The sequence below is a fragment of the Aulonocara sp. 'chitande type north' Nkhata Bay genome, linkage group LG9 (assembly GCF_057382095.1).
Source record: "Aulonocara sp. 'chitande type north' Nkhata Bay isolate Kocher_YH1m ecotype deep benthic linkage group LG9, A_spYH_male_GT1.1, whole genome shotgun sequence".
In the NCBI taxonomy this organism is placed as follows: Eukaryota; Metazoa; Chordata; class Actinopteri; order Cichliformes; family Cichlidae; genus Aulonocara; species Aulonocara sp. 'chitande type north' Nkhata Bay.
Window position 1 is genome coordinate 12,315,956 of NC_141352.1, and position 25,572 is coordinate 12,341,527.

Sequence of the window (25,572 nt, forward strand, 5' to 3'; positions counted from 1 at the left end):
CTGGTTTGTGGTTCCAGTGCTGCATTTTAGACATCTGGGAACTCAGATGTTGGAACTTGGACTGATGTGTATCTGGAGTGATGCAGCATAACACTTCTAAAAAACACGTTAACGGATAGAGCCTGATCAATGCTCTGCGTATGGCTTATTTAGTGAGACAAAATACAGAACAATGGTAGTTCAGATTCAAAGTTTACAGTTTTAATTCTGTTTAGATTCAGTGCTGCCATCTTGACCTGTTAGTTCAGGGGGCGTGCCACAAAAACAATTTGGAAGCAGAACTTCAGAAATGCAACTGACAAAATCAAACAACAGCTCACACAGCGTAGCAGCATGCAAATACTTTAGGAACATAATAACTTAAAATATACTTTTAAAAAAAGCGACAGTATGTTGAGGTTTTAAGTTTTAGTTTTGCAGAACAGCATCTGTTGTTGTGTAAAACTAGTTCTTTTTTTGGAGTGCTGCAATTTCTCACTTACTCATTTAGTCACATTTGCCATGAACACAGTTAATCATCTGAAAACAGCCGTGTAAAGTTAGCATGGAAAATAGGACATAAAAAAGCCATGGAATGGGATTTTAGTTGTTTTACTTCACTGAACTGTAGGCAGTGAAAATGACACATTTACAGGCACCATGTGTGTATTTATATGTTAATGTAAAATTATTTCACAACAGTTCTCATTTTTTCTTCACCTCAGCGTAGAGTTCCTCTTGGCCGTGAGCCCTTTGTTTTAAGCTTTTTTCTCGCTTTTTGATCTGTGCGTACACCGTATGCTGCTGCTGTCCACTGTCCCGCACTGAGTTAGACGATGCTTCATATGCCAGTGTGGAGAAGCTGATCTCTCCATAATGGATGTTTTCTTCCTCTTCTTCCTTTTTACTTGCTGGTTCATCAACCTTCTGCTCTTCATTTATTTGAATCTATAGAGTTAAAAAACAGAAAGCTCGGTGAATTAGGTTCATTCTTATTGATGTTTTATTAAATAAATAGACTGCTCTGATGAAGTTACTGCTGTAATCGCCAAAACATTCAAGTAACCCTGCAGCTAGAATTTTTTTTTTCTTTGTAATTTCCTTACCAGAATCTGTTGTTGAGTTTGTTGCTTTGACTTTAACGACCTGGAAGACACAAGAGGCAGTAAAAAATTATCTCTGTGTATGTTAAATATATGTGAACAAAGTTAAGCTTGAAACAGAAATTTTTAATGTGTAGCTAAAATATCTGTGAGAGTAGCTAATTGTGTTTTTCTGCTTTGATGTGTGATACTTACCAAACAAAGATGATCAAGCAGAGGAGAATTATAAGTACGAGAACAATGATCCCAATGATTACTCCAGGAAGTAGCCACAGTGTGTCTCCTAAAGAAAAACAAAGGTTACTACCTGAAGTTATTTTTAAAGTTTGGAGTTTGAATGGATAAAAAGAAACAGGAGCATGTAACACATGAGTGGCTTTTACCTCCAACAGTCACGTTAATCTCTGCTGATGTCTGATTACCCAGATCATTAGTGGCCACACAGTAATAAACTCCTCCATCTGTTACACTGAAGCTGTAAATCTCTCCTTCAGATACTTTCACAGCTCCATCTCTGCTCTTCTTGAACCAGGTGAAATTTCTGACTGGAGGTTTGGCTCTGCTGGAGCAGGTCAGGTTCACCCAGCTGCCTGCTGACACCAAACCTGATGGACTGATGGATGCTGAGGTGTCTTTAGGAGCATCTGGAGAAAAAGATTGACAGAAATCACCATTATTCATTCTAAACAGTGGACCTCCCAATGAATCAAATGCTATGTTGACAGGATCCAACTACAAATTCTGATTTTCTTACATGAAACACTGAGAGTCTCTTCTGTCTCTGCTGTCTTGGTGTCTTTTCCTTGGTTCACAGGATATCTGGCAGAGCAGTTGATCTTCTTTCCATCATGTGTGTCTGACAGAGTGATGTTCTGCTGGATTTTAGTTGTAAAGCTTCCATCTGTGTTTTCCTCTATTTTGTTGTGAGAGTCTTGTTGGAGATTCCAGGTGAGTTGAGGAGGGGAGTGTGGACAGGGAGTGAGAGCTGAGCAGGTTATAGTGACAGACTCCTTCTCCTTCAGATCACCTGGGATTGTAATATTGGGCCTCCAAGGAGAATCTGTGGTTTCACATCACAGACATATTAACACTACAGAGCACACTGCAGTTTATACCAGTGTTTAAAATCTCTAAACCACTCATCTTATCTTAAATTTACATATAACTTTATTAATTTCATAAAGTCATGATTTATTGAGTATTTATTTATTAAAGTATTTTTTTTAGCTTAATAATAAAACATTCGACCAATATTAAACTGTATTCTGGGACAATCATTATGACTGAAATGTAATATTTCTTCAACAAATGCTGATGAAACTTAACTGAAGGCAAGTCAAATAAACCCAATAAAGTAAAAATATAATTCTAATAAAAAACTCAAAATCACTCACCTCTGACTGTTATTTGAAGAGGATCACAAGAAGCTGTTGCTTTGAATGGTTCACTCTCTACTCTGAAGAAGTATGTGTCTGTGTATGTGGTGATTAAATTACAAAACAGAGTGGTGCAGTCTCTCTGACTCAGGTTCCCAGTAATACTCATTGGATAGATGTTAACTGCTGCACTACTGTTGAAGATCACATTGTTTGGATATTTGCCAAATTGGGATTGATTTTTAATCCACACTCCAATAATTTTTCTTGTGCTGATAAATTTCTGTTCTTCTTTGGGTCTGAAGCTACATGGGATTTGCAAACAAGATCCGCTCAGTGCTTCCAGCTTCTTTGATGCATTTATGAAGACTGCTGCTTCATCAGGACATTTAGCCAAAGCACCTGTAAACACAGTGTCACAACTAACCTATTAATTAATTAATTTTATTACAAACATTAACTTGTCTTATTTTAATTTGTCCTCCATAGGACTTAAGATGTAAACTTTAATCAAAGTACTCCTAAAATTAAATAATTGTTTATGTAAAATTAAATTTATAATAGATCATCCAGAAGTGACAGTCACATTTTCACCATTTGCCCTTTTTGATTAATGATGCTAAATTACATAGTTGTTGCTTGAAATATAATCTATTGTAACATGAACAACATGTCTTTGATTCTGTTGGTAACAAAAAGTATTTCAATTACCTGTCAGACTATGAACAGTATGAAAAAACAAAGCTTTATCTCCATCAGCCTTTTAATTTTGTTCCTTAAAGCTGATAATGATTTAAATGAATCCAATAATGCCTTTATAGTGAACAAACAGCTCACCTGAAACAAAGAGGACCATCAGTAACATGCCGACTATCACCATGTTCACACACAGCTCAGGAGAGGTTTTTACAGTGAACATAATTTCTTAACCAGAATTACAGGGGAACACATCGCCTAACTGTTGTTAGAATAAGGAAGCACAGAAGAGGACATACTGTTTAAGAAAGTGCAATGTCAGTTTGCTTGATCGTATTTGCTATAGGTGTTGAGAAATATTCTGCGAAAGTACAATCAGTTTGCTAATATCCTGTGATAGAGGAAGTCAGGCGATAGATTTTTAAAGTTTAAAATTACCTGTCAAAATAACCCACACACGCAAATACTTTTCACTACAGTTTTTTTTAATTGGTTTGGTACTATTTTCATAACTAAAGTGTGCATTTTCAAATCTCTCAGTACAAAACTCACATTTGATCACATTTGTAACACCACTAGTCATTCTTTCAAATCTGATGTCATGAGTTCATTGTATTTGCACATATTTTCATTCCACTTAATCATTGTTGCAGAACATATGATCATTGTGATATATTCTGAGAACATTTGCTTTAATCACCCAAACAAAACAGTGAGATCTTTTTTCAACTTAGTACTTATACCAATCATTTCAGTCAGGAGCAAATAATACAAGGCAAGCGTTTCAAATTGTCCTTGGTGATGAATGAGTGTAACTGAACTGTAAAACTTTACACAGCAAATATTACACTTATGTTCAGGCATAACAAAAAAAAAAAAAAAAAAAAAAAAAATATATATATATATATATATATATATATATATATATATATATATATATATATATATATATATATATATATATATATATATATACCCAGCACGCCCCTGCGGGCGGTTTATCCTTCAAGCTCGGGTCCTCTACCAGAGGCCTGGGAGCTTGAGGGTCCTGCGCAGTATCTTAGCTGTTCCCAGGACTGCGCTCTTCTGGACAGAGATCTCCGATGTTGTTCCCGGGATCTGCTGGAGCCACTCGCCTAGCTTGGGAGTCACCGCACCTAGTGTTCCGATTACCACGGGGACCACTGTTACCTTCACCCTCCACATCCTCTCGAGCTCTTCTCTGAGCCCTTGGTATTTCTCCAGCTTCTCGTGTTCCTTCTTCCTGATATTGCTGTCATTCGGAACCGCTACATCGATCACTACGGCCGTCTTCTTCTGTTTGTCTACTACCACTATGTCCGGTTGGTTAGCCACCACCATTTTGTCCGTCTGTGTCTGGAAGTCCCACAGGATCTTAGCTCGGTCATTCTCCACCACCCTTGGGGGCATCTCCCATTTTGACCTCGGGACTTCCAGGTTATACTCGGCACAGATGTTCCTGTACACTATGCCGGCCACTTGGTTATGGCGTTCCATGTATGCCTTGCCTGCTAGCATCTTGCACCCTGCTGTTATGTGCTGGATTGTCTCTGGGGCATCTTTACACAGCCTGCACCTGGGGTCTTGCCTGGTGTGATAGACCCCAGCCTCTATGGATCTTGTACTCAGAGCTTGTTCTTGTGCTGCCATGATTAGTGCCTCTGTGCTGTCTTTCAGTCCAGCTTTGTCCAGCCACTGGTAGGATTTCTGGATATCAGCCACCTCCTCTATCTGCCGGTGGTACATACCGTGCAGGGGCCTGTCCTTCCATGATGGTTCCTCGTCTCCCTCCTCTTTCTTGGGTTTCTGCTGCCTGAGGTATTCACTGAGCACTCGGTCAGTTGGGGCCATCTTCCCAATGTATTCTTGGATGTTCGTTGTCTCATCCTGGACTGTGGTGCTGACACTCACCAGTCCCCGGCCCCCTTCCTTCCGCTTAGTGTACAGCCTCAGGGTGCTGGACTTGGGGTGAAACCCTCCATGCATGGTAAGGAGCTTTCTTGTCTTTATGTCAGTGGCTTCTATCTCCTCCTTTGGCCAGCCTATTACCCCAGCAGGGTACCTGATCACGGGCAGGGCGTACGTGTTGATGGCCCGGATCTTGTTCTTACCGTTCAGCTGACTCCTCAGGACTTGCCTGACCCTCTGCAGGTACTTGGTGGTTGCAGCCTTTCTAGCGGCCTCTTCATGGTTCCCATTTGCCTGCAGGATCCCCAGGTACTTGTAACTGTCCTCTATGTCTGCAATGTTGCCTTCTGGTAGTTCAATCCCCTCAGTTCTGACTACCTTCCCTCTCTTTGTTAGCATTCGACTACACTTCTCCAGTCCGAATGACATTCCAGTGTCATTGCTGTATAGCCTGGTAGTGTGGATCAGTGAATCGATGTCTCGTTCACTCTTGGCATACAGCTTGATGTCATCCATGTACAGGAGGTGGCTGACAACTGCTCCGTTCCGCAGTCGGTATCTGTAGCCAGTCTTGTTAATGATCTCACTGAGGGGGTTCAGGCCTATGCAGAACAGCAGTGGGGACAGAGCATCTCCTTGGTAGATCCCGCACTTAATGGTGACTTGTGCTATGGGCTTGGAGTTGGCCTCTAGTGTTGTACGCCACATCCCCATTGAGTTCCTGATGAAGGCTCTTAGGGTCCCATTGATCTTGTACAATTCTAAGCATTCCAGTATCCAGCTGTGGGGCATTGAGTCATAGGCCTTCACAGGTTGGTCAGTCTGGTCTTGCAGTCTCAGCTGACTGTTCTGTCTACCAGTAGCTGGTGTTTTGCGCCTCTGGTATTCTTGCCAATCCCTTTCTGTGCCCCACTCATGTATTGACCCATGTGCCTGTTCATCTTAGCCGATATGATGCCTGACAGGAGCTTCCATGTAGTACTGAGGCAGGTTATTGGTCGGTAGTTGGATGGGACCGGTCCCTTCTTGGGGTCCTTGGGGATCAGGACCGTTCGACCTTCGGTTAGCCATTCCGGGTGTCTCTCGTTAACTAGCAGCTGGTTCATTTGTGCTGCCAGACGCTCGTGGAGTGCAGTCAGCTTCTTCAGCCAGTAGGCGTGAACCATGTCGGGCCCTGGTGCAGGGTTTTAATAGTTTTGCAATTTTCATTAGTTTTTATTTTTATTTAGTTTTGACTTCAGATTTTCAATTTTATATCAGTTTTAATTAGTTTTTACCAATTGTTTGCTAGTTTAGTTTAGTTTTTATTTTTTTGAAAATCCTTAGTTTCAGTTTAGTTTTGATTAGTTTCAGTTATAGTTTTAGTTGTGTTTGCAATAATTAACTGTAACAAAATCCCAGTTTCATCATATCAGTCATTCTCTTCTGCTTATCCTTGGGTATGTTGCTATTCCAGCTACCATACCCTGCACCCTGTACAGGTCGCCTGTCTGTCGCAGGGCTAACACGCAGAGACAGACAACTCACATTCCCACCTATGGGTTCTTTAAATAAATAAATAAATAAAGGCAGATGAACAACCATTGATACCAGGCAACTATAAAATGTATATCTTGGCTCCAATGAGACTATTAACTCTTGCAGCACCGGGTGTTCATAATTTTGGTTCAAGTGAATTGATAAACTTTTTGAAGACAATTGACTCACACAGTTATGTAGATATCCCAGTCCTGTTGTCTCGGGATGCATCACGCTGCCTTGCCTGGGGTTAGCGTCTGTTTTTGGGGATGAGGGTTGAGTGTGCTCCCTTACCTTCTCAAGTTAAGCTAGGTTAGCCTTCTTGTGCGAGCTTTTCAAGCGCACTTTAAGGTTTGTGGGATTTTTTGCCCTTTAGAAATGTCCCTCATAATTTGTCTCTTTCCACTACAAGACACTTGCTTTATCCAAAACACAGTCATATTCAAAGTAATCCCAAATTGGACTCTGGCGCTTTCTCCCGACTTTTCCTGACATGATTCTGCGCTTGGACGGAGCAGCAACACAGACGACTCGACTAACGTACTGGCCACCTGCTGGCATAATGAGACACAGCAAGAAAAAAATCTGGAAACTAAACTTCATTTTCACCTTTGACTATTGTATGACACGCACACATCAATGAAAACTAAACGCATTTTTGATATAAATTCAGTTAATTTTAGTTAGTTTTGTGAACACTCATTACAGTTTTAGTTAGTTTTCCTTTTTTTGTTTTTATTTTTATTTCCGTTAACGAAAATGTTTTTTCACTTCTAGTTTTCGTTATTTCGTTAGTTTTCGTTAACGATAATAACCTTGCCCTGGTGCTGTCCAACTCTTCATACTGGAGACCCTTTCTTGGATATCTGCCATTGTGATGGTTACTGGACCCTGTTCAGGGAGGTCGCTATCGTCTGCCCTCAGATCCACTAGCCACTGAGCATTGCCGTTATGGGTTGCATCCTTCTCCCATATGCTCTTCCAGTATTGCTCCGTCTCCAGCCTTGGTGGTGCTGTTCTCTTATTGTTCCCTTGCCACTGAGAGTACACCTTTGCTGGTTCTGTGGAGAACAGCTGGTTTATTCTCCTGCCTTCTATCTCTCTGGTGTACCTTCTCAAGCAGCTGGCCAAGGCTGTGAGTCTTTGCTTGGCAGTTTTCAAGGCCTCAGGTATGGACAGTTTGCTGTATTTCTTATGCACCTTCTTTGCCGCACCTTTCTGCAACTCCGTTAGTTGGCTAACCTCCTACTTTGATCTTGCCCTCTAGCCTCCTTCTCCATGGAGGGTACTGCCCCTTGTGGCTGTTCAAGGCTCACTGATCACTGCTGCCGTATTGTACATCAGCTTGTTAGTGTCGGTAATCGTGGTTGTAGGTATCGTCCATAGTGCTGCATTAACATCATCTAGCAGACCTTCTGAGGGTACTTCACGTAATCTTGGTAACCGGCTACGGGGGATCCAGGTTTCAAGCTTGGCCATGATCCTATTTTTCAGGTCAGTTCCTCTCGCACTCAACGATCCTTCTCCTATCGCACTTGGGGCTATGTACCCAATCTTGGGTAGGGGTGATGATATCTCCCCCCTGACCTGGCGTCCTGACTCCTCCTTGCCGTAGCATTTATATTGTACCTCGTCAATCTCTAGCTGTGATAGCAGTCCCTTCTTTCGAATGTTGGAACACTGTTGGAATATATATATATATATATATATACATACACATATATATACATACACATATATATACATACATACATATATACATATATACATATACATATACATATATATATATATATATATATATATACATACACATATATATACATACACATATATATATATATATATACATACACATATATATATATATATATATATACATACACATATATATACATACACATATATATATATATATACACATACACATATATATATACATACACATATATATACATACACATATATACATACACATATATATACATACACATATATACATACACATACATATATATATATACATACACATACATATATACATATATATATATATATATATATATATATATATATATATATATATATATATATATATATATATATATATATATATATATACACATATATACATATATACACACACACACACGAAAAAGTAAGAAAAAACAGCAAGTCATTTACATATGCACAATATATTTTTATTTTATTTTTATCACTTTTACACAATTAATCAAGCCGGTCATTAACATTGGGCCATAAATTTTCATCAACATCACAGTGGATGTCTTTGTTGTTCAGGCACCGTGGGAGAAATCCCCTGGCATGACGAATCCAGGCTTGACATTGCCCAGCAGTTATATCACCACAAGCTTCACACATGGCTTGAAGAAGGGAGACATGCTCATGGGGATGGCGATCATACACCTTCCACCTCCATGTAGAGAAGAATTCCTCAATTGGGTTGAGGAAAGGGGAATATGGTGGAAGATCATGGAAGGTCATGAAGCAAGGATGTGTTTGAAACCATTCCTGAACCAGCTGTGCATGGTGGAAGCTGACATTGTCCCACACAACAACATAGACAATGTCTTCTCCCTGACACAACAACATAGACGATGTCTTCTCCCTGACAGGCCTGCTCCAGTTCATTTAAAAAAAAAACAAAAAACTATCAGGTGTTCAGTGTTGTAGAACTGGTCTACAGCCTACCACACCATCTTCAGATATAGCTGCACACATTGAGATGTTTCCCCCACGTTGTCCAGGGACTTGGACGGTAGCCCTTTGTCCAATAAGGTTATGTCCTCTGCGTCTAGTTTTTGCCAGATTGAAACCGGCCTCATCAACAAAAATATACTTGTGATGATTCACAGCAGCGTCCAGCTCCATCACCCTCTAAAATGATAATTTAGGTTTGTTTTTGTTTTTTTACAACTAATAGTTGTCAGTACTGTTACAGTAATTGCATGCCAGTTTAGTGTTGTACCTGAATATATTCTGAACGCAGTTGTTTCACCCGGACATTGTTCCTCTCAAAAGGAACCAAGTAAATTTGTTTCATGGAAACCTGGTGCTTCTTCAAAAGCCGGGCAATCATTGGAAGGCTAATTGATGGCACATTGGCGAAGGTGTCATTGCTGTTCTCAATAGCCTGTTTGATTTCAGACAGCCGTATGTCATTCCTTGCCCTGACCATTTCCACCACAGCCAACACCTGCTGGTCAGTCAAAACACGTGGGAGACCACCACCAGGTTGTCTCCTGTTAATTCTGAGGACAATCATATGCTGTCAATATTGAAGTATTACAAATTACATTACTGTAAACTGACAATTACATGTTGTTCATCTATACAATAGAGTACTATATTTTAGAAGTGAAGTTGCTATAGCAGACATACCGGTTTTCTTGGCGAAAAGTTCTGATGATAGAGCTGACAGTTGACCTTTGTAAATTAGGCTGTACCAACCTGGCAGCCTCAGCCATGGTAAAGCCTCTGTTAACCACATGGTCAACAATGATGGCCCAGACTTCATTAGAGATGATGGTGCGTTGTCTTCTGCCTACATTTCTCTGAAGACCACCTCTCTGTTGAGGAGCACCACCACCTCTTTCTCTTTGTCTGTGCCCACCTCTCTGTCGAGGAGCACCACCACCTCTTCGATGAAGGTTTCCTCTCCCTACGAGTCTATCCTGCTCCATATTTGAACAGTGCAAAGTCTCAAACACAGTTCTACTTATATGGTAACTAATTGTGATCATCAGGGGGAAACAATTAGCAATTAGTATTTCTAGATTGAAAGCTCTTGCAGCAATGTGTAACTTACAAATGACCAGACAACAATCAGTCAAGTTGAAAATCCATGGACATAATGAAGGATTCATTGATTAAACATTAAGATCAGTTGAATTAAATGATAGACAAATGTATTAAACTGAATAATAAGAGATGCAAATCAAAAATTTGATAGTGATAACATTATGAAAGGCAGTAACTGTGAACAAAACATTTATTTAGATGAAACACTTATTTTGTGTAGTGAAAAGGATATTTTGTCATAATGTGTATTGTACTGACACAATTGAAAATATGCTGAAATGTTTGAAAAACGTGCACTTTTGATGATCTGTTGTGATATAAGTACTAAAAGTTTTGAAAATGTACCAATTGCTTGTGAAAACTGCGCCAAACCAATTAAAAAAACTGTAACTTGAGTTATTCCAAGCTTGCAGACTTTTACAGATTTTATAACTCAGAGTATCATACAGCAGGCAAGTAGCTGCACAGGTCTTGTGGAGCTATGAAAACACAAGTAATTGAGGAAAATTATGATTTCCTTAAACTTGAAAGTTTTAATCACAACTATAAGTGAATTTAAACCATTTTGGTTGTGCTAGAGGAAATTTAATTTGAGGACCCTTAAAAATAATTATATTTATAGTAGTAATCACAGAGCATCTTAGTATTATTTACTAACATTGTCATCAAATGTTATATTTTCCTAAGTTGTCTACTGACGTCAGTACAGGATAGAACGTCCAGTGTTGTTGATATCATGATGTTACAGTGCTCTCACACAGGGGGGTCATCAATCGCCCAATACAGGGGTGTCCAACTCCAGGCCTCAAGGGCCAGTGTACTGCAGGTTTAAGATGTGTCCTTGATCCAACACAGCTGATTTAAATGGCCAATGACCTCCTCAACCTGTCTTGAAGTTCTCCAGAGGCCTGAACTAATCATTTGATTCAGGTGTGTTGACCCAGGTTGATATCTAAAATCTGCTTATTTTTATTTGTTCTCCAAATAGTGTTAAAAGCGTTAGCTAATGTATCTTAAATCACTAGAGATTATTAACTAATTTGAACCTTCTGATCCACTAGTCTGCTGTTATATCGCAATTTGCCACCAAGGAGCTGATGTGCTTTAACTAAGCAGTGTGTTGTAAGATTAGGCCTCTGTTTTGATAAAGCTTAGAGTTAGTCCTCATCACATTCATCCACCCAGACCTCAGAGAGCATCTGGGTGGATGAATGGTAGGAGACTTAGGTGGCTGATGGACTTGGCAGGAGCCACTGAGCACGTCTTGTCCACTCCTTTTTCAATTCCCGTTAAGTTCAATTTATATAGTGCCAAATCACAATAACACTCGCTTCAAGATGCTTTATTCTGTGAGGAAAAGACCTTATAATAATAGAACGAAAGCCCAAACAACAACTTTGACAGTGGGAAGGAAAAACTCTCTTTTAACAGGAAGAAACCTCCAGCTCAGGGAGAGGCAGCCATCTGCTGTGACCATTTGGGGTGATGGAAGGATGAAAGGATAAAGACACTGTGGAAGAGAGCCAGAACTTAATGACTCATAATTAAAGGCAGAGTGGTGTATAAACACATAGTGAGTGAAAAATGTGAGAAGAAACATTTAGCAACCTAGGCTATTGCAACTTAACTGAGGAACAGTGCTGGTCTAGTTACTTGAAAATAGTAATTATTGACTAATTACTTCTCCAAGAAAGTAATCCTGTTACTTCACTGAATATTTTCAAAAGTAATTAGTTACTTTATTACTTAGTTACTTTTTAAAAACATGATACACAACTGAGTACATAATAAATCAGTAGACCTTTTAGCCCAATTCTACTTTTTCTGCATAATCCATCATATAAAATTGAATCAAATGAAAAAGTATATTTTAAAAACTTGTTTTATTACTTTTGACAGACAGACAGCCAATCAGATAGATAGATAGATAGATAGATAGATAGATATACACATATACATATATATATATATATATATATATATATATATATATATATATATATATATATATATATATATATATATATATATATATTAGGGGTGCAACGATATTCGTATCGATATTGAACCGTTCGATACAGTGCTTTCAGTTCGGTACGCATATGTATCGAACAATAAAAAAATTTTCAAATTTTTTTTTTTTTTTTTTTTTGTGTCCCGTTTGGATCTATAGCCATCAGAATTGTTGTCTTGAGGCCAAGAAAGATGCCAAGAGGATTTATTTTAAGTGGATCATCATATTGGTCCATTTGATTGACCTTTATTATAATTATGAATTTATTTTATTTTCAGTTGCAAACGGGACAGACATGACTGTGGGATAGGACAGGGGGAAAGAATGAAAGAAAGAGGGGGAGAGAAAGAAAGAAAACCAAAGGGGAGAAAAAAAAAGAACAATACAAAATTTGTAATTTATTTTATCAACTTTCCTTCTGACGATGCTGTCTGTGTTGAGCGCTCAGTGAATCTGCATTTGACTACTCCGCCTAGGCTCGAGAGTGCAGCCTAGGCGGAGTAGTCGAACGCAGATTCACTGAGCACTCAACACAGACAGGATGGTCAGAAGGAAGAGCGCAGGGCAAGTTAGCGAGACAGAAGTGGACCTCCCCACCCTCATTCAGATCTGGCGTTTGGAATTATTTTGGTTTTCATGTGACGTATGACCCTGAAGGTAAGCGAGTCATGGACTAAAGTAAAACAGTATGTTGGATGTGCCATGCAATGCTCAATTACATGGGTGGGAGCTAGTGTGTTAGCGCAGTTAGCTCGTTAACGTGTTGGCCGTCTAGCCCCTCTGTATAGGGTAGCTCGTTAACGGAGATTTGCCGTGTTGTGGCGTTAAGGTTATTTCAATGAGATTAACCTGAAAGCACTAGTGGGAACACAACGAATATGACTGCACATTTACACCGACATCATCCTAGTGCAAAGACAAAAACAAGCATGCATGCTACAAACTTTAGCCGAGTCATTTAGACAGCTGTTAGCACAGGATTCTCCTTATGGAGACCTGATATGTTTAATATGCTGCTGAGAATATAGCCCAGAAGAAACGGATAGTATAGCTTTTATTTTGGAAAGAGACATTTCTCTGTAATAAACTCTTTTCCAAAGATGAGTGATTCCTCAATCAGATACAGGGCTCGCAATATCGCTAGCCCGACGTCCCGGGGCTATCTCTCCCCTGCCTGTCGGGCTATTGTAGGAAGGAAAAATATATGTCAATGCTTTTGCATTCTTTCAGAAATGTAGCTGGGTAATTATGTCATTGGGTGAGCCACTGTCAATATGTGACATATTGAAATCGTGTTTGAATTTGCGCTTGTTTTTTTGCTTTCACTTTGCAATCGCGCGAACTGTGTATAGAGAGCGACAGCACTGATCTGTGAGTGATGATAATTTGTGCACCAATTCCTCTGACATCGTCTTATTAATTGTTAGCTTACTATGCAAACATGACAAGTGAAATCTCCCGCAGCTTAAACATGTGAGAGGTTGATCGCGCAGAGAATCGCTGAGCTTATGTGAGTGCGGCAGGATATATATTTCACTACGATGACCTGGATGATTGAGAACCTTCACAGACAGATATATATTTTAGTTCTGCTGAGCCAAATAAGACAGGTCAGGGTGAAGAAGTGACAGCCAAAGAAAAGCTTACCACAAAACGGAGAAGTTATGACAAATCAGACTATGAGGCAAAAAGAAAGTGCAGCTTTATGGTTTCATGGACAAAAGAATTTCTGTGGCTGCAATATGACGAGCTAAAAAACAACACGCACAAGGGTTAGGGTTAAATTTAAAAACTGTACTTTTGTGTTAAAATATATATTTATAATTTTAATAAATGACAAATTAAAAAGGCATGAACATTTTTTTTTTGTATCGAAAAAATATCGAACCGTGACACCAAAGTATTGAACCGAACCGAACCGTGAATTTTGTGTATCGTTGCACCCCTAATATATATATATATATATATATATGTATATATATATATATATATATATATATATATATATATATATATATATATATATACAGAATATATAATATGTATAAATAGGATTGCAGATTTGAGTGACTATATTGCACAGTCAAATATAAGAAAAAAAATACTGCAAATATTGCACAGTGTAAAAAAGCACTACAGCTCAGTTGTTCCCCCCTCCTTGTCCCCCTGTCTCCCCTCCCTCTCCCCTCCAGTGAGGAGTTAAACAGTTTGATGGCGTGTGGGACAAAGGAGTTTTTAAGTCTGTTTGGGTTTGCTTTGACTTTGGGAGAAGCAACTTGTCGCTGAATAGGCTCCTCTGATTGTTTATGCCCATGTGCAGATGATGCCCAGCATTGTCCATAATGTCCAGCAGTTCCTTTAATGTCCTTTTCTCTGCCACTGTCACCAGAGTGTCCATCTTCATGCCAACCACAGAGCCAGCCTTCCTGATTAGTTTCTCCAGCCTGCACGAGTCCATCTTTGCTGTGCTGCTCCCCCAGCACACCACTGCATAGAAAAGTACTCCTGCAACCACTGACTGGTAAAACATCCCCAGGAGCTTCCTGCAGATGTTAAAAGACCTCTTCCTCCTGAGGAAGTACAGTCGGCTTTGGCCTTTTTTATACAGGGGTTGCATGTTACATGACCAGTCCAGTTTGTTGTCCACCCACAGCCCAAGGTACTTGTATGTGTTGACCACCTCCCCTCTATCTGAACCGGCAGTGGACCTGGTCTGGACCTCTCGAAGTCCACAACCAGTTCCTTGGTCTTTGAGGTGTTGAGTTGCAGGTGGTTTGTGTGATTTCATGTGACAAAGTTCCTCACCAGACTCCTGTACTCCTCTTCTTGGTCATCCCAGATACACCCCATGATGGCTGTGTCGTCTGCAAACATCTGAATATGGCATAATTCAGAGTTGTAGCAGAAGTCAGAGGTGTACAGGGTGAAGAGAAGAGGGGACAGCACAGTTCCCTGTGGTGCTCCTGTGCTGCTAACCACAGTGTCAGACATGATGTCCTTCAGCCTGACGTACTGTGGTCTGTCGGTGAGGTAGTCGGAGATCCAAGCCACCAGGCAGGGGTCCACCTCCATCCTGTTCAGTTTTTCCTGAAGCATACAGGGCCGGATGGTATTAAAGGCACTGGAAAAATCAAGAAACAGGATCCTGACCGTGTCTTTTCCCTTGTCCAGGTGTGAGTGGGCTCTGTGTAGGAGGTACAAGATGGCATCTGCCTTGTACGCGAACTGTAGTGGGTCCTGGGCATGTTGTACCTGTGGTCGGAGGAGGTTGAGGAAGAGCCGCTCTAGAGTCTTCATAAGATGTTACGTCAGTTCCACCAGTCGAGGGGGATGAAGAGGAGGTTCGGGATGTCATAGTGTCAGTGTTATTTTAATCATTATTTGAAAAAGTAATTGGATTACAGCCCATCTCTGCTAAGGGTGGGCTCAGGGTTACTTGTTCCTGCCCTAACTATATGTTTTAGTGAAAAGGAAAGTTTTAAGCCCAATGTTAAAAGTAGAGATAGTGTCTGCCTCCCGTGTCTAAACTGGGAGCTGATTCCACAGAAGAACGTCCTCACAATTTTACAGGAGGCCAAGTTAATGTCATCCAGAGTAAACATCTGGATAGTGACTATTTTTTTAGGGGCAAGTACAATAACATCAATTTTATCTGAATTTAGAAGCATGCATTTAGAGGTCATCCAGGTCTTTATTTCTTTATTCCCAATAGCAAACAATTGGTAAAAACTGATTAAAACTGATATAAAACTGAAAATCTGAAGTCGAAGCTAAATAAAAATAAAAACTAATGAAAATTGCAAAACTATTACAACCCTGGTCCAGACTAAGATGGCGTTGGACATCTTCAGGGCAGAAAAGGGTTGGTGTGACCAAGGTGTGGTTTGGCTTGTTGTATGTACATTTCAAAATGTTACAGCTCTGGATGGACCAGTTACCAGGGCATGGAAGGATGATAGACTTTATTACATGAGGAGAAGGGAAATTTCCGGGATTGAGGATCCTCGGGGATGACAAGGCTGGAGCAACGGTACTCGAGAGAAGAATTTCTGATACTTTCTGAGATATGATGTCACTAACCTTCTCTTTTAATTGTCTAGCTCCAATGAATTGACACATGGGAGTGTGTCAAAAAGGGGGAGTTGAGTCCGAACATCAAACAATGGTTTTATGAACATCTTATGACGTTATTTCTGTGTTTAATAATTTAGCTATGGTAAAACTTAAGCTTATAATGTGTTAGACTTAGAAAGGGTTCACTAATTTTTGATTTCTTTTACACACACATAGATTATGATTAGAATAAGTCCCTGGGTCAAAGAGTCCTGAACATAATATTTTAAACCAAATTTGAATCATTAGAAGAACAATGGATAACAATATTAGATTATCAAGGCTAGGGAGAGAGGTGTTTTGGTTTTCTGTCTCTTGCAGAGAAAGGAACAGACACCAGACGGGGACACGGAGATGTGAGGACCCTTCACAGCAGAGACAGATGTAGGGACTGCCGAGACAGCAACTGGGGTCGAGTGTCATGGCGTTTGGGCTCCTGGAGAACATGGATCCCACAAACACAGCAATAACCATGAAGGGGTTGGCGAAAACCAGGAACACCAGACCAACGAGGTTCGAGAGGCTCTTGGCAAAAAGGGGGACACGGAGGTGACCCCAAAACACACAGATCTTTGTTTGAAATCAGGGCAGAATAATCCCCAGAACTGTGCAATGACTAAAGGGTGGTCTAACCCCGGAGGTCGAAGAAAGAAGCTGAGAATCACCCAACTGGAAGACACTGGTAGCTGCAGCAATAAAAATAAAGGTTAAAAGCTCCTTAGACAGAGGTTCTAGTCTAAGTACATTTGAAAGGTATTAGGTGGCATCAAAAGGGGGGTGGAAAACTGGAACACCAAAATAAAGCTGTGGGAAAATTGGGAGTGATGGGAGTGTCATCTGTAACTGCTGTTATGGTTGTAAATCTAACTTTGCTTGCATCTGAACTGCGTGAACACAGAGGTCATCCCACATATGGTCCACCTGTTAAAGGGGGACAGAGGGCCTCAGGACCAAGAAGAACTGGACCTTGCGACCCTGGAGTGCATGTTATAAGTGATCTCTTTTAAGAGATCAAAAGGGGGAATTATTAGATTATTCTGTTATTATATGTTACCTTATATATGTAATCAAAGTAGTTGAATTAGAATACTGCTGTAGATCATATTATACCCTTTAATATAGAGTGTGTGATCTGTATGTAGTTTAGTTCTCATTATACTTTTGAGTTAAAAGAACATATTCACATATTAGTTCATTAGATAAATGTGCATCACTCTGTATCCTTGATCTGCTGTGAATGTGTTACACTGTTTTCTTGACATGCTTAATTGTTGAATCATGAAGAGAAGATTGTAAGCAGGAGACTCTGTGTCTAAGACAGGGGAGATAGACAGACCACATTCCACACCCCCACCTTACAGAAAGCAGAGAAACAACTGCCGAGGTCATAACTTTGGCGCTGTAACAGAGAAAGAATGTGATGTTTTGGCTTTTACGACTAGATGGGGGCCACTAGAGACTATAAAAAGCTGAGCAACCCGTCACCATTTTGAGACTGCTGTGACCCTCTTCAGGCATGTCTCCCCATCATGATGGTCCTTATGCTCTTAAGTGTTGAATTGTATGGAAATAAATGATTGTTGATTGAGCATAAATACACCGAGTATTGTCCTTCCTTCAGCCCAAAGATTCAAAGAATTGGGAGATTTCAACATTACCCAGAGTTGTTCAAACTGATCAGGGAACAAACTTTATGTCAAAGGTGTTTGCCCAGGTTTTGAAGGAGTTAAAAATTAAACATCAAACATCCAGCCCTTATCACCCAGAGAGTCAGGGTGCACTGGAACGATTTCATCAAACCCTAAAAGCCATGTTGCGCAAATACTGCCTTGAATCAGGTAAAGACTGGGATGAGGGACTTCCGCTTTTGCTTTTTTTAAGCAAAAACATAGCGTTTTTGCTTAAACGCTATGTTTCCAAGAGGACGCAGCAGCTGAAAAAACCTCTCCCATAGCGCCTGTCTCTGTGTGTTCGGCACCACCATTGTATGTTTTGCAAGGTGATGACTTGATTGACAAGAGCAGTTGTATGCCCTCAGAAGTGTTAGAGAACTTAGAATCTTTTCTGTGGCATCTGTCAGATTCTGCCCACAAAGATATCCTTGATCTGATTGAAGCTAATTTGCTGCTTTTCTCTGACCATCCGCGGCAGACGTCTGTGCTCTTTCCTTGTGGAAGTTGATAAGCCAATAAAGCAACATGCTTATCGAGTAAATCCAACCAAGCGGATTTTAATGCAACAGGAAGTCGAATACCTGGTTAAACATGGGTTAGCTGAGCCCAGTAACAGTGCGTGGAGTTCACCCTGTATTTTGGTGCCTAAACCAGGTAACACCCCACGTTTCTGTACCGATTTCAGAAAGGTTAATGCAGTCACAAAACCGGATTCTTTCCCTCTCCCCAGAATGGAGGACTGCATTGATCGTGTCGGCTCAGCTACATATGTCACTAAATTAGACCTGTTAGAAGGGTATTGGCAAGTCCCGTTAACCCCCAGAGCTTCTGAAGTCTCCGCGTTTGTAACTCCAGATCATTTCCTCCAACACACTGTTATGCCCTTCGGGTTGCGAAACGCACCTGCAACATTTCAATGTCTGATGCAGAAGGTATTGTTTGGGGTGAGAAACTGTGAGGCATACTTGGATGACATTGTCATTTATTCTCCAACATGGTCAGAACATCTGGAAACGCTTTCTGAGGTGTTCAGACGTTTTTGTGAATCTTCTCTCACATTAAACCTCTCTAAGTGTGAGTTTGGCAAAGCCACCATTACTTATTTAGGGAAACAGGTCGGACAGGGGCAAGTGTGCCATGTTGCTGCGAAAGTACAGGCCATTGTTGATTTTCCTGTCCCGCAGACAAAAAGAGCTCTGCGTAGTTTTTTAGGAATGGCCGGTTTTTATCGAGGGTTTTGCAGAAATTTTTCTGATGTGGTTAGTCCCCTAACTGATCTTGTTAGCCCCTTAAAGCCTTTTATTTGGTCTCCAGCATGTCAGGTGGCATTCGAATCTGCCAAAGCATGGTTGTGCAGTGCACCAGTGCTAGCTGCGCCGAATTTTGAGCACCCTTTTAAACTAGAAGTTGATGCCAGCTCGTGTGGCGCAGGCGCTGTTCTGTTACAGGAAGATGGTCACGGCGTAGATCATCCCGTCTGCTACTTTTCAAAAAAGTTTAACAGACACCAGACCCATTATAGCACCATTGAAAAAGAGGCTCTTGCCTTACTCCTTACGTTACAGCATTTTGAGGTCTATGTCGGGTCAAGTGTCTTGCCTGTGCAGGTGTTTACCGATCACAACCCACTGGTGTTTCTTTCCCAAATGCGCAACTCCAATCAAAGACTTATGCGCTGGTCCTTGTTATTGCAAGATTTTAACTTGGAGATCAATTACAAGAAAGGGAAAGAGAACGTGTTGGCTGATACCCTGTCTAGAGCACTTTCTCCTTGAATTAAACATTTTGGGGGTAATGTTAATTCTTGGGAAAGGGGGTGTTACGACTGTGATCGTAATCATGTGTGAATTTGAGTGTCCAGGTGCTCCTCCGGGATTGGTGCATCCAGGGTGGATGGCTCACACCGATTGGCTGAGGACTGGGAGGCAGTGCATAACAAGAGACCGCCAGGGACTGCCAATTCATTCATCCTCGGCCCAACCCAACCGGCAGACCATTCACTGTGACAAAATATTATGTTAATGTAAGAGCATGTAGGGGTGGACCGCCTTTTTGTTTGATCAGTTTTCTCCTGTTTTTGTTAGGCAGGGAGGAAAGTGATTGTCGTTTGGTTTAGTTCTTTTGAGTAGGTAAGTTGTGTTTATTCCTGAGATAGGTTACTTTTTGTTTGTTGTTTTGGCCTTGGGTTCACCCTGAAGTTATGATATGCTCCCTTCCTTTGTTTAACTGCACTTATTGTAAATAAATCACTGTCACAAAATATTAAGTGTGTGACGTGCTGCTTGGGGTTGGACGGGGATGGATCACCCTTTATGTTGTGGTCTGGCCGCGCCTAGACGGGCCATAACAGCAGACTCCCGCGCGCCTCGTCCCCCACCACCGGCTGCCGAGGTGCCTTCCGCAGCTCCTCCACCACTTCCCCACCGTCAGTACATTCTGGTGGGTGTGGTGTCAGCAGGGTCGCCAAGGCCTGGAGCAGCGTTGCCATCTCCGCCATCTTCGCCGTGTCCGCCATTCTTCTTAGGTGGCGCTCGGTCTCGTCCCGTAGTTCTTCCTGCTGACGGTGAGCCACCGCCGCCTGCTTCCGCTGCTTGACCGCCAGCTCGGCCACCATTCTCGTCAGGTCCTCCCTCTGCTGGCCCAGTCCTGGATCTGCCGTGCCTCCCTTCCTGGGTTTTGGCACCACTGTAAAAGACCACGGCAGACCCAAAGAAGTCGTCTAGCCTGGATAGCCGCTGTAAGACGAGCTGATATCCAGTTTTCTTTCATCTCCAAATATCTGTTGGTGTGCTCCAGACATTCTCATTCCAGTAAGTTCTAAATATGTTCAAATCACTGGGCGATCGCGGCTCAAGAGTTGGGAGTTTGCCTTGTAATCGGAAGGTTGCTGGTTCAAGTCGGACAGTCGTGGTCGTTGTGTCCTTGGGCAAGACACTTCACCCGTTGCCTACTGGTGGTGGTCAGAGGGCCCGGTGGCGCCAGTGTCTGGCAGCCTTGCCTCTGTCAGTGTGGCCCAGGGTGGCTGTGGCTGCAATGTAGCTTGCCATCACCAGTGTGTGAATGGGTGGATGCCTGGATGTATAAAGCGCTTTGGGGTCCTTAGGGACTAGTAAAGCGCTATACAAATACAGGCCATTTAAATCACTCTTTATAGTCTATTAGTTTTATTTTATGCACTCTGAGGTCATAGCAAATTAGAACAAACATCCTAATGAGTGATTTTGCTGAGAACTACCTTCTATTTATAGAGTTGCAAATTATTTGGCATTATTGCAGCAAACCAGCCTATGAAATGGATGAAACACATCATAAGATAAGATAAGACTTTATTGATCCCACAACGGGGAAATTTTTGCATCACCTCAGCTCAGGTACAGATATCAGAAGGAAATACAAAAATACAAATAAGTACAATCAATGAAAAAAAGTAAGATAATACACTATATACAATGGTAGCATACACAGTATGTGATTATGGATATAGTTGGAAATATGGAAGACAAACTATATAGCTTGATATAGCTATTGTACTACTACTATTCCTATTTATAGACATATACACACACACACATGTACACACTAAATATACATATGTATACATATACATACATATATACCTGCACATGTCCATACACATGGAAGGTCCATTATGCATGAAGTGGTGACCGTGGATGTTCACAGTGTCCAGTGCCTTATGACATCGTGATTGAGGAGTTATAGAGTCTAACTGCTGTTGGGATGAATGATCTGCGAAAGCGCTCCTTCCTGCAGCGAGGGTGTTTCAGTCTCTGACTAAAGGAGCTGCTCAGCCCACTCACATACTCATGCAGTGGGTGATGTGGGTTGTTCATGATGGATGTCAGCTTTACTAACATGCTCCCCTCACCAACCACCTCCACAGACTCCAGGGGACATCCCAGCACGGAGCTAGACCTCCGCACCAGTTTGTCAATCCTGCTCCTGTCCCTGTCCGTGCATCCACTCCCCCAGCAAGCCACTGCATAGAAAAGGGCAGATGCTACCACAGTGTCATAGAATGTCCTTAACAGAGTCCTGCAGACTCCGAAGGACCTCAGTCTCCTCAGCAAGTGGAGTCGACTCTGGCCCTTCTTATACAGGACGTCTGTATTTGTAGTCCAGTCCAGTTTATTGTTGAGGTGAACACCCAGGTACTTATAAGAGTCCACTATCTCAATGTCTTTCCCTTGGATGTTCACCGGTGTTGTAAGGGGTGACTTCCTCCTGAAGTCTATGATCATCTCCTTTGTCTTGCCGGCGTTGATTTGGAGTAAGTTGGTCTCACACCAGCCAACAAAGTCACTGATGACCCCCCTGTATTCCTGATCATTCCCGTCTGATACGCATCCAATGATGGCTGTATCATCTGAGAACTTCTGTATATGGCAAACGTCTGAATTGTAACAGAAGTTATAATGACTGGGTTCCAGCACTATACAAGGGACCTGCTTCAAACATACCACCATGCCAATCAGATTACTTCTTCATTGTGAGGGTGAAGAGGTGACCCTTCTGGATAAGATGGTGAAGGTTTGCTGCGTTTGGTGAACAGTGTGGTAGTAAAACCAGGAAACTTGCTCTTGTTAAATAGTCTTAAGTCTTGTGCTGTATAAATAGCGGTATTTTTTCAGAAGATACAGTATATTAAGTAGTGTTAATAGTGGGTGATATCATGTAAACGCTGTCATGATTTTGTGTAAACATTTTGTCATTTGTAAACTTTAAATGACATGGATTCTACACTGTAACTGATGTGATGTTCTATAAAGTGGTTTTAATAAAAAAAAAGGGCAAAAATTAGTTTGTTTCTTTATTCAACTTTTGAACAGTGGTACTCAGTCAGTACATATTCAGTAAATGCTAATTATTTACATGGCAGTGCACTACAGGCATAAATCTAGACCCCTAGATAAAACATTATGGGTCATGCCCACAACCCACAGCTTTACTGTGTTCCAGCAAAGTATCCAATAGCAGTGACAACTCCTCCAAAGTAGCAGGTGGGATTTTTCTTTTTTGAGGACGGCTCCTTTTACCTGTTACTACGGACGGTCTCTTTATGTTTTGATCAAGAGCCTTTTTTTGGGCAGCTGAAGAGAAGAAGTCTATCTTATGGCCAACCTCTGGATGTATCTTGGTCATATTACCCAGCAAAACCCAGTATGCAGGTTCATCTGTAACAGTCCTCGTGCCACAGATCCGCACTGTTGCTTCTACAATAAACAGAAGCGCAGCGACATGGGTGCAGGTCTCCACGACTCCGGCCATACAGGTGCAGCAGGCGGCTTCAACCTTCCCTGTGATGCTCACAATGACCCATGGCTGCAATGCTGGTTCATTCAGCCTTTTAGAGTGCAGTACCTGAAACATACCCAAAAAACGCTAATTTAAAGACAAGAACTTTAATGAGCCAAGGCCGACACAAATGTGTTTAATCTACTTTATCATAAATGTAACAAAGTGTTTAGAAAGTTAGCACATACATGTAATTTTTCATTTCTTTATGTGTCCATCTATAGAACGCTGCTGTCATGGTCCTGAGTCTGCCGACTCAGTGTTTTGTGTTTCTTTATGCTTTTGTTTATCCTGAGTATGTATTCTGTTATGATTTGCCATTTGTTAGGTTTCTGCTCTGTGCTTACCCTGGTCCCACTTCTGTGTTCTGTCTGTCTATGGTGTCACACTGTCTGTTTAGTTAGTTCAGTGTCTTGTCTGGTTCTCTGTGTCTGAGTTACCTGTTTTATTCTGAAGGTCCCTGTCTCGTGTGAGTGTGTTCAGTTTACGTTTCCCCTGTCCCGTCAGCTCTTATTTCTCCCAGGTGTGTTGCCCTCCTGTCTCTCATCCCCTGATTACTGGTGTGTGTATTTAAGCCCTGTGTGTTCTCCTGCCTGTTGCCGGTTCGTCTGCGGTCCATGGTGTTCTGTTCCGCTGTCTGCGGCTCTTTCTTATGGTCTCAGGTATGTCATTTAGTTTTCCCAGTCTAGGTTTTTTCAGTCATTCGTCATACCTCACTGCCTGTTCTGTCACTCCACTCCTTGTAAATAAACGTCACTAGTGTCATCAGTCTTCTGCCTGCATTTTGGGTCCTTTCTCCCTCCAACACCACACGGCTCGCCCCGGCAGCCATGTTATAGGCTCTATCCCAATTCAGGGTCTGCAGCCTTAAAGGCCGCATTTTAAGGCCGATTACGTCACAGCGACGCGACGAAGGCTGTCCCAATTCGAAGGCTGCTTGAAATGCGGCCCTCAAATGCGTCCTTCATATCCCTGAATTTTAAGGCTGTGGCAGTGTAGACTTCGTGGCCCAACATATCCCAGAATGCATAGCACGGCGGTGGGTGTGGATAATTTTGCTGAAAAAAACGGCGGATGAGGGGCAGCCGAAGAGTAAACTTTAAGTAAGTATTGAATATCATGTCACTTATTTATGTGCAAATGTTTAATAACGAAGAACATTAAAACATTACTGTTGGCCACATGTCGGCAAAGTTACGTGACATTAGTGACGTTTGTACTAACTTGGTTGTACAGCCTTTACTTTAAAATATACGCCGTTCAACAGCTGAGCTTAATCTTACAGAGAATGATCAAAGCTATTATAGAAACAAACAAACAAATGAACAAAAGATTTTCTCCTTCATTTCTGTCAAACAAAGCTGTATGAAACGTTTCCAGCTGTTAGTATCATGGTTGCTAGGCAACCTGGGCAGCGCAACGGAGGCTAGACCGTCCCATTTCACAAGCCTCGCACTTCCGGCCTTAGCGGTCTTTAAGTACGCGGCCCTAGAGGATCGTTGAGGCTGCGTACTTTAAGGCTGCAGACCCTGAATTGGGATACAGCCATAGTCTAAATCTTCCTGTTCTCTCTCAGAAACCTGCCTGCAGAAATTGAACCTAAAGTATGCAGTGCAAGGATGTAATCACTTTCAAGATGGAGAAAGTATAAAGTTTGAATTTAAGTGACAATTATGGACACCTAATATGATTGTGAGATTCTGCAGGTCATTAATCAACGTATAAAATGTACTTGTAGTGACACAGGACACAAACACGGAAGAAAGATGTATAATTAGAATTATTTATACTAAACATGTATCACTGTAATTTCCCCCTCATGACTGAATTTATGCTGCACTAATTTGAATTTTCGGGGGAAAATCAAACGCATTTTACTCGCAGTACTCGAGCTGACTTACCTTTGTTTGAATGATGACGTACTCACAAATCTTGTACCCATGTGTGTGTATCCCTCCAGAGATTTGTAATTGCAAAACTGGTTCACCTTGTACTCGCTGACTCCACAGACAAGGTACGGAAATATGTCAGGCTAC

At 41.4% G+C, this 25,572-nt stretch overlaps 1 protein-coding gene across 1 annotated transcript; it reads right to left on the bottom strand.

Annotated features, from left to right (window-relative positions):
* Nucleotides 1-229: 229 nt before the first annotated feature.
* LOC147321756 (B-cell receptor CD22-like) lies at nt 230-3,377 on the bottom strand. Its single transcript, XM_086305895.1, has 7 exons — nt 3,296-3,377; nt 2,477-2,860; nt 1,837-2,142; nt 1,466-1,726; nt 1,278-1,365; nt 1,086-1,125; nt 230-927 (listed from the first exon to the last, which is right to left on the bottom strand). Exons 1-7 carry the CDS (start codon nt 3,375-3,377, stop codon nt 685-687), a joined length of 1,404 nt encoding a protein of 467 aa, XP_086162021.1. The 3' UTR covers nt 230-684.
* Nucleotides 3,378-25,572: the final 22,195 nt, after the last annotated feature.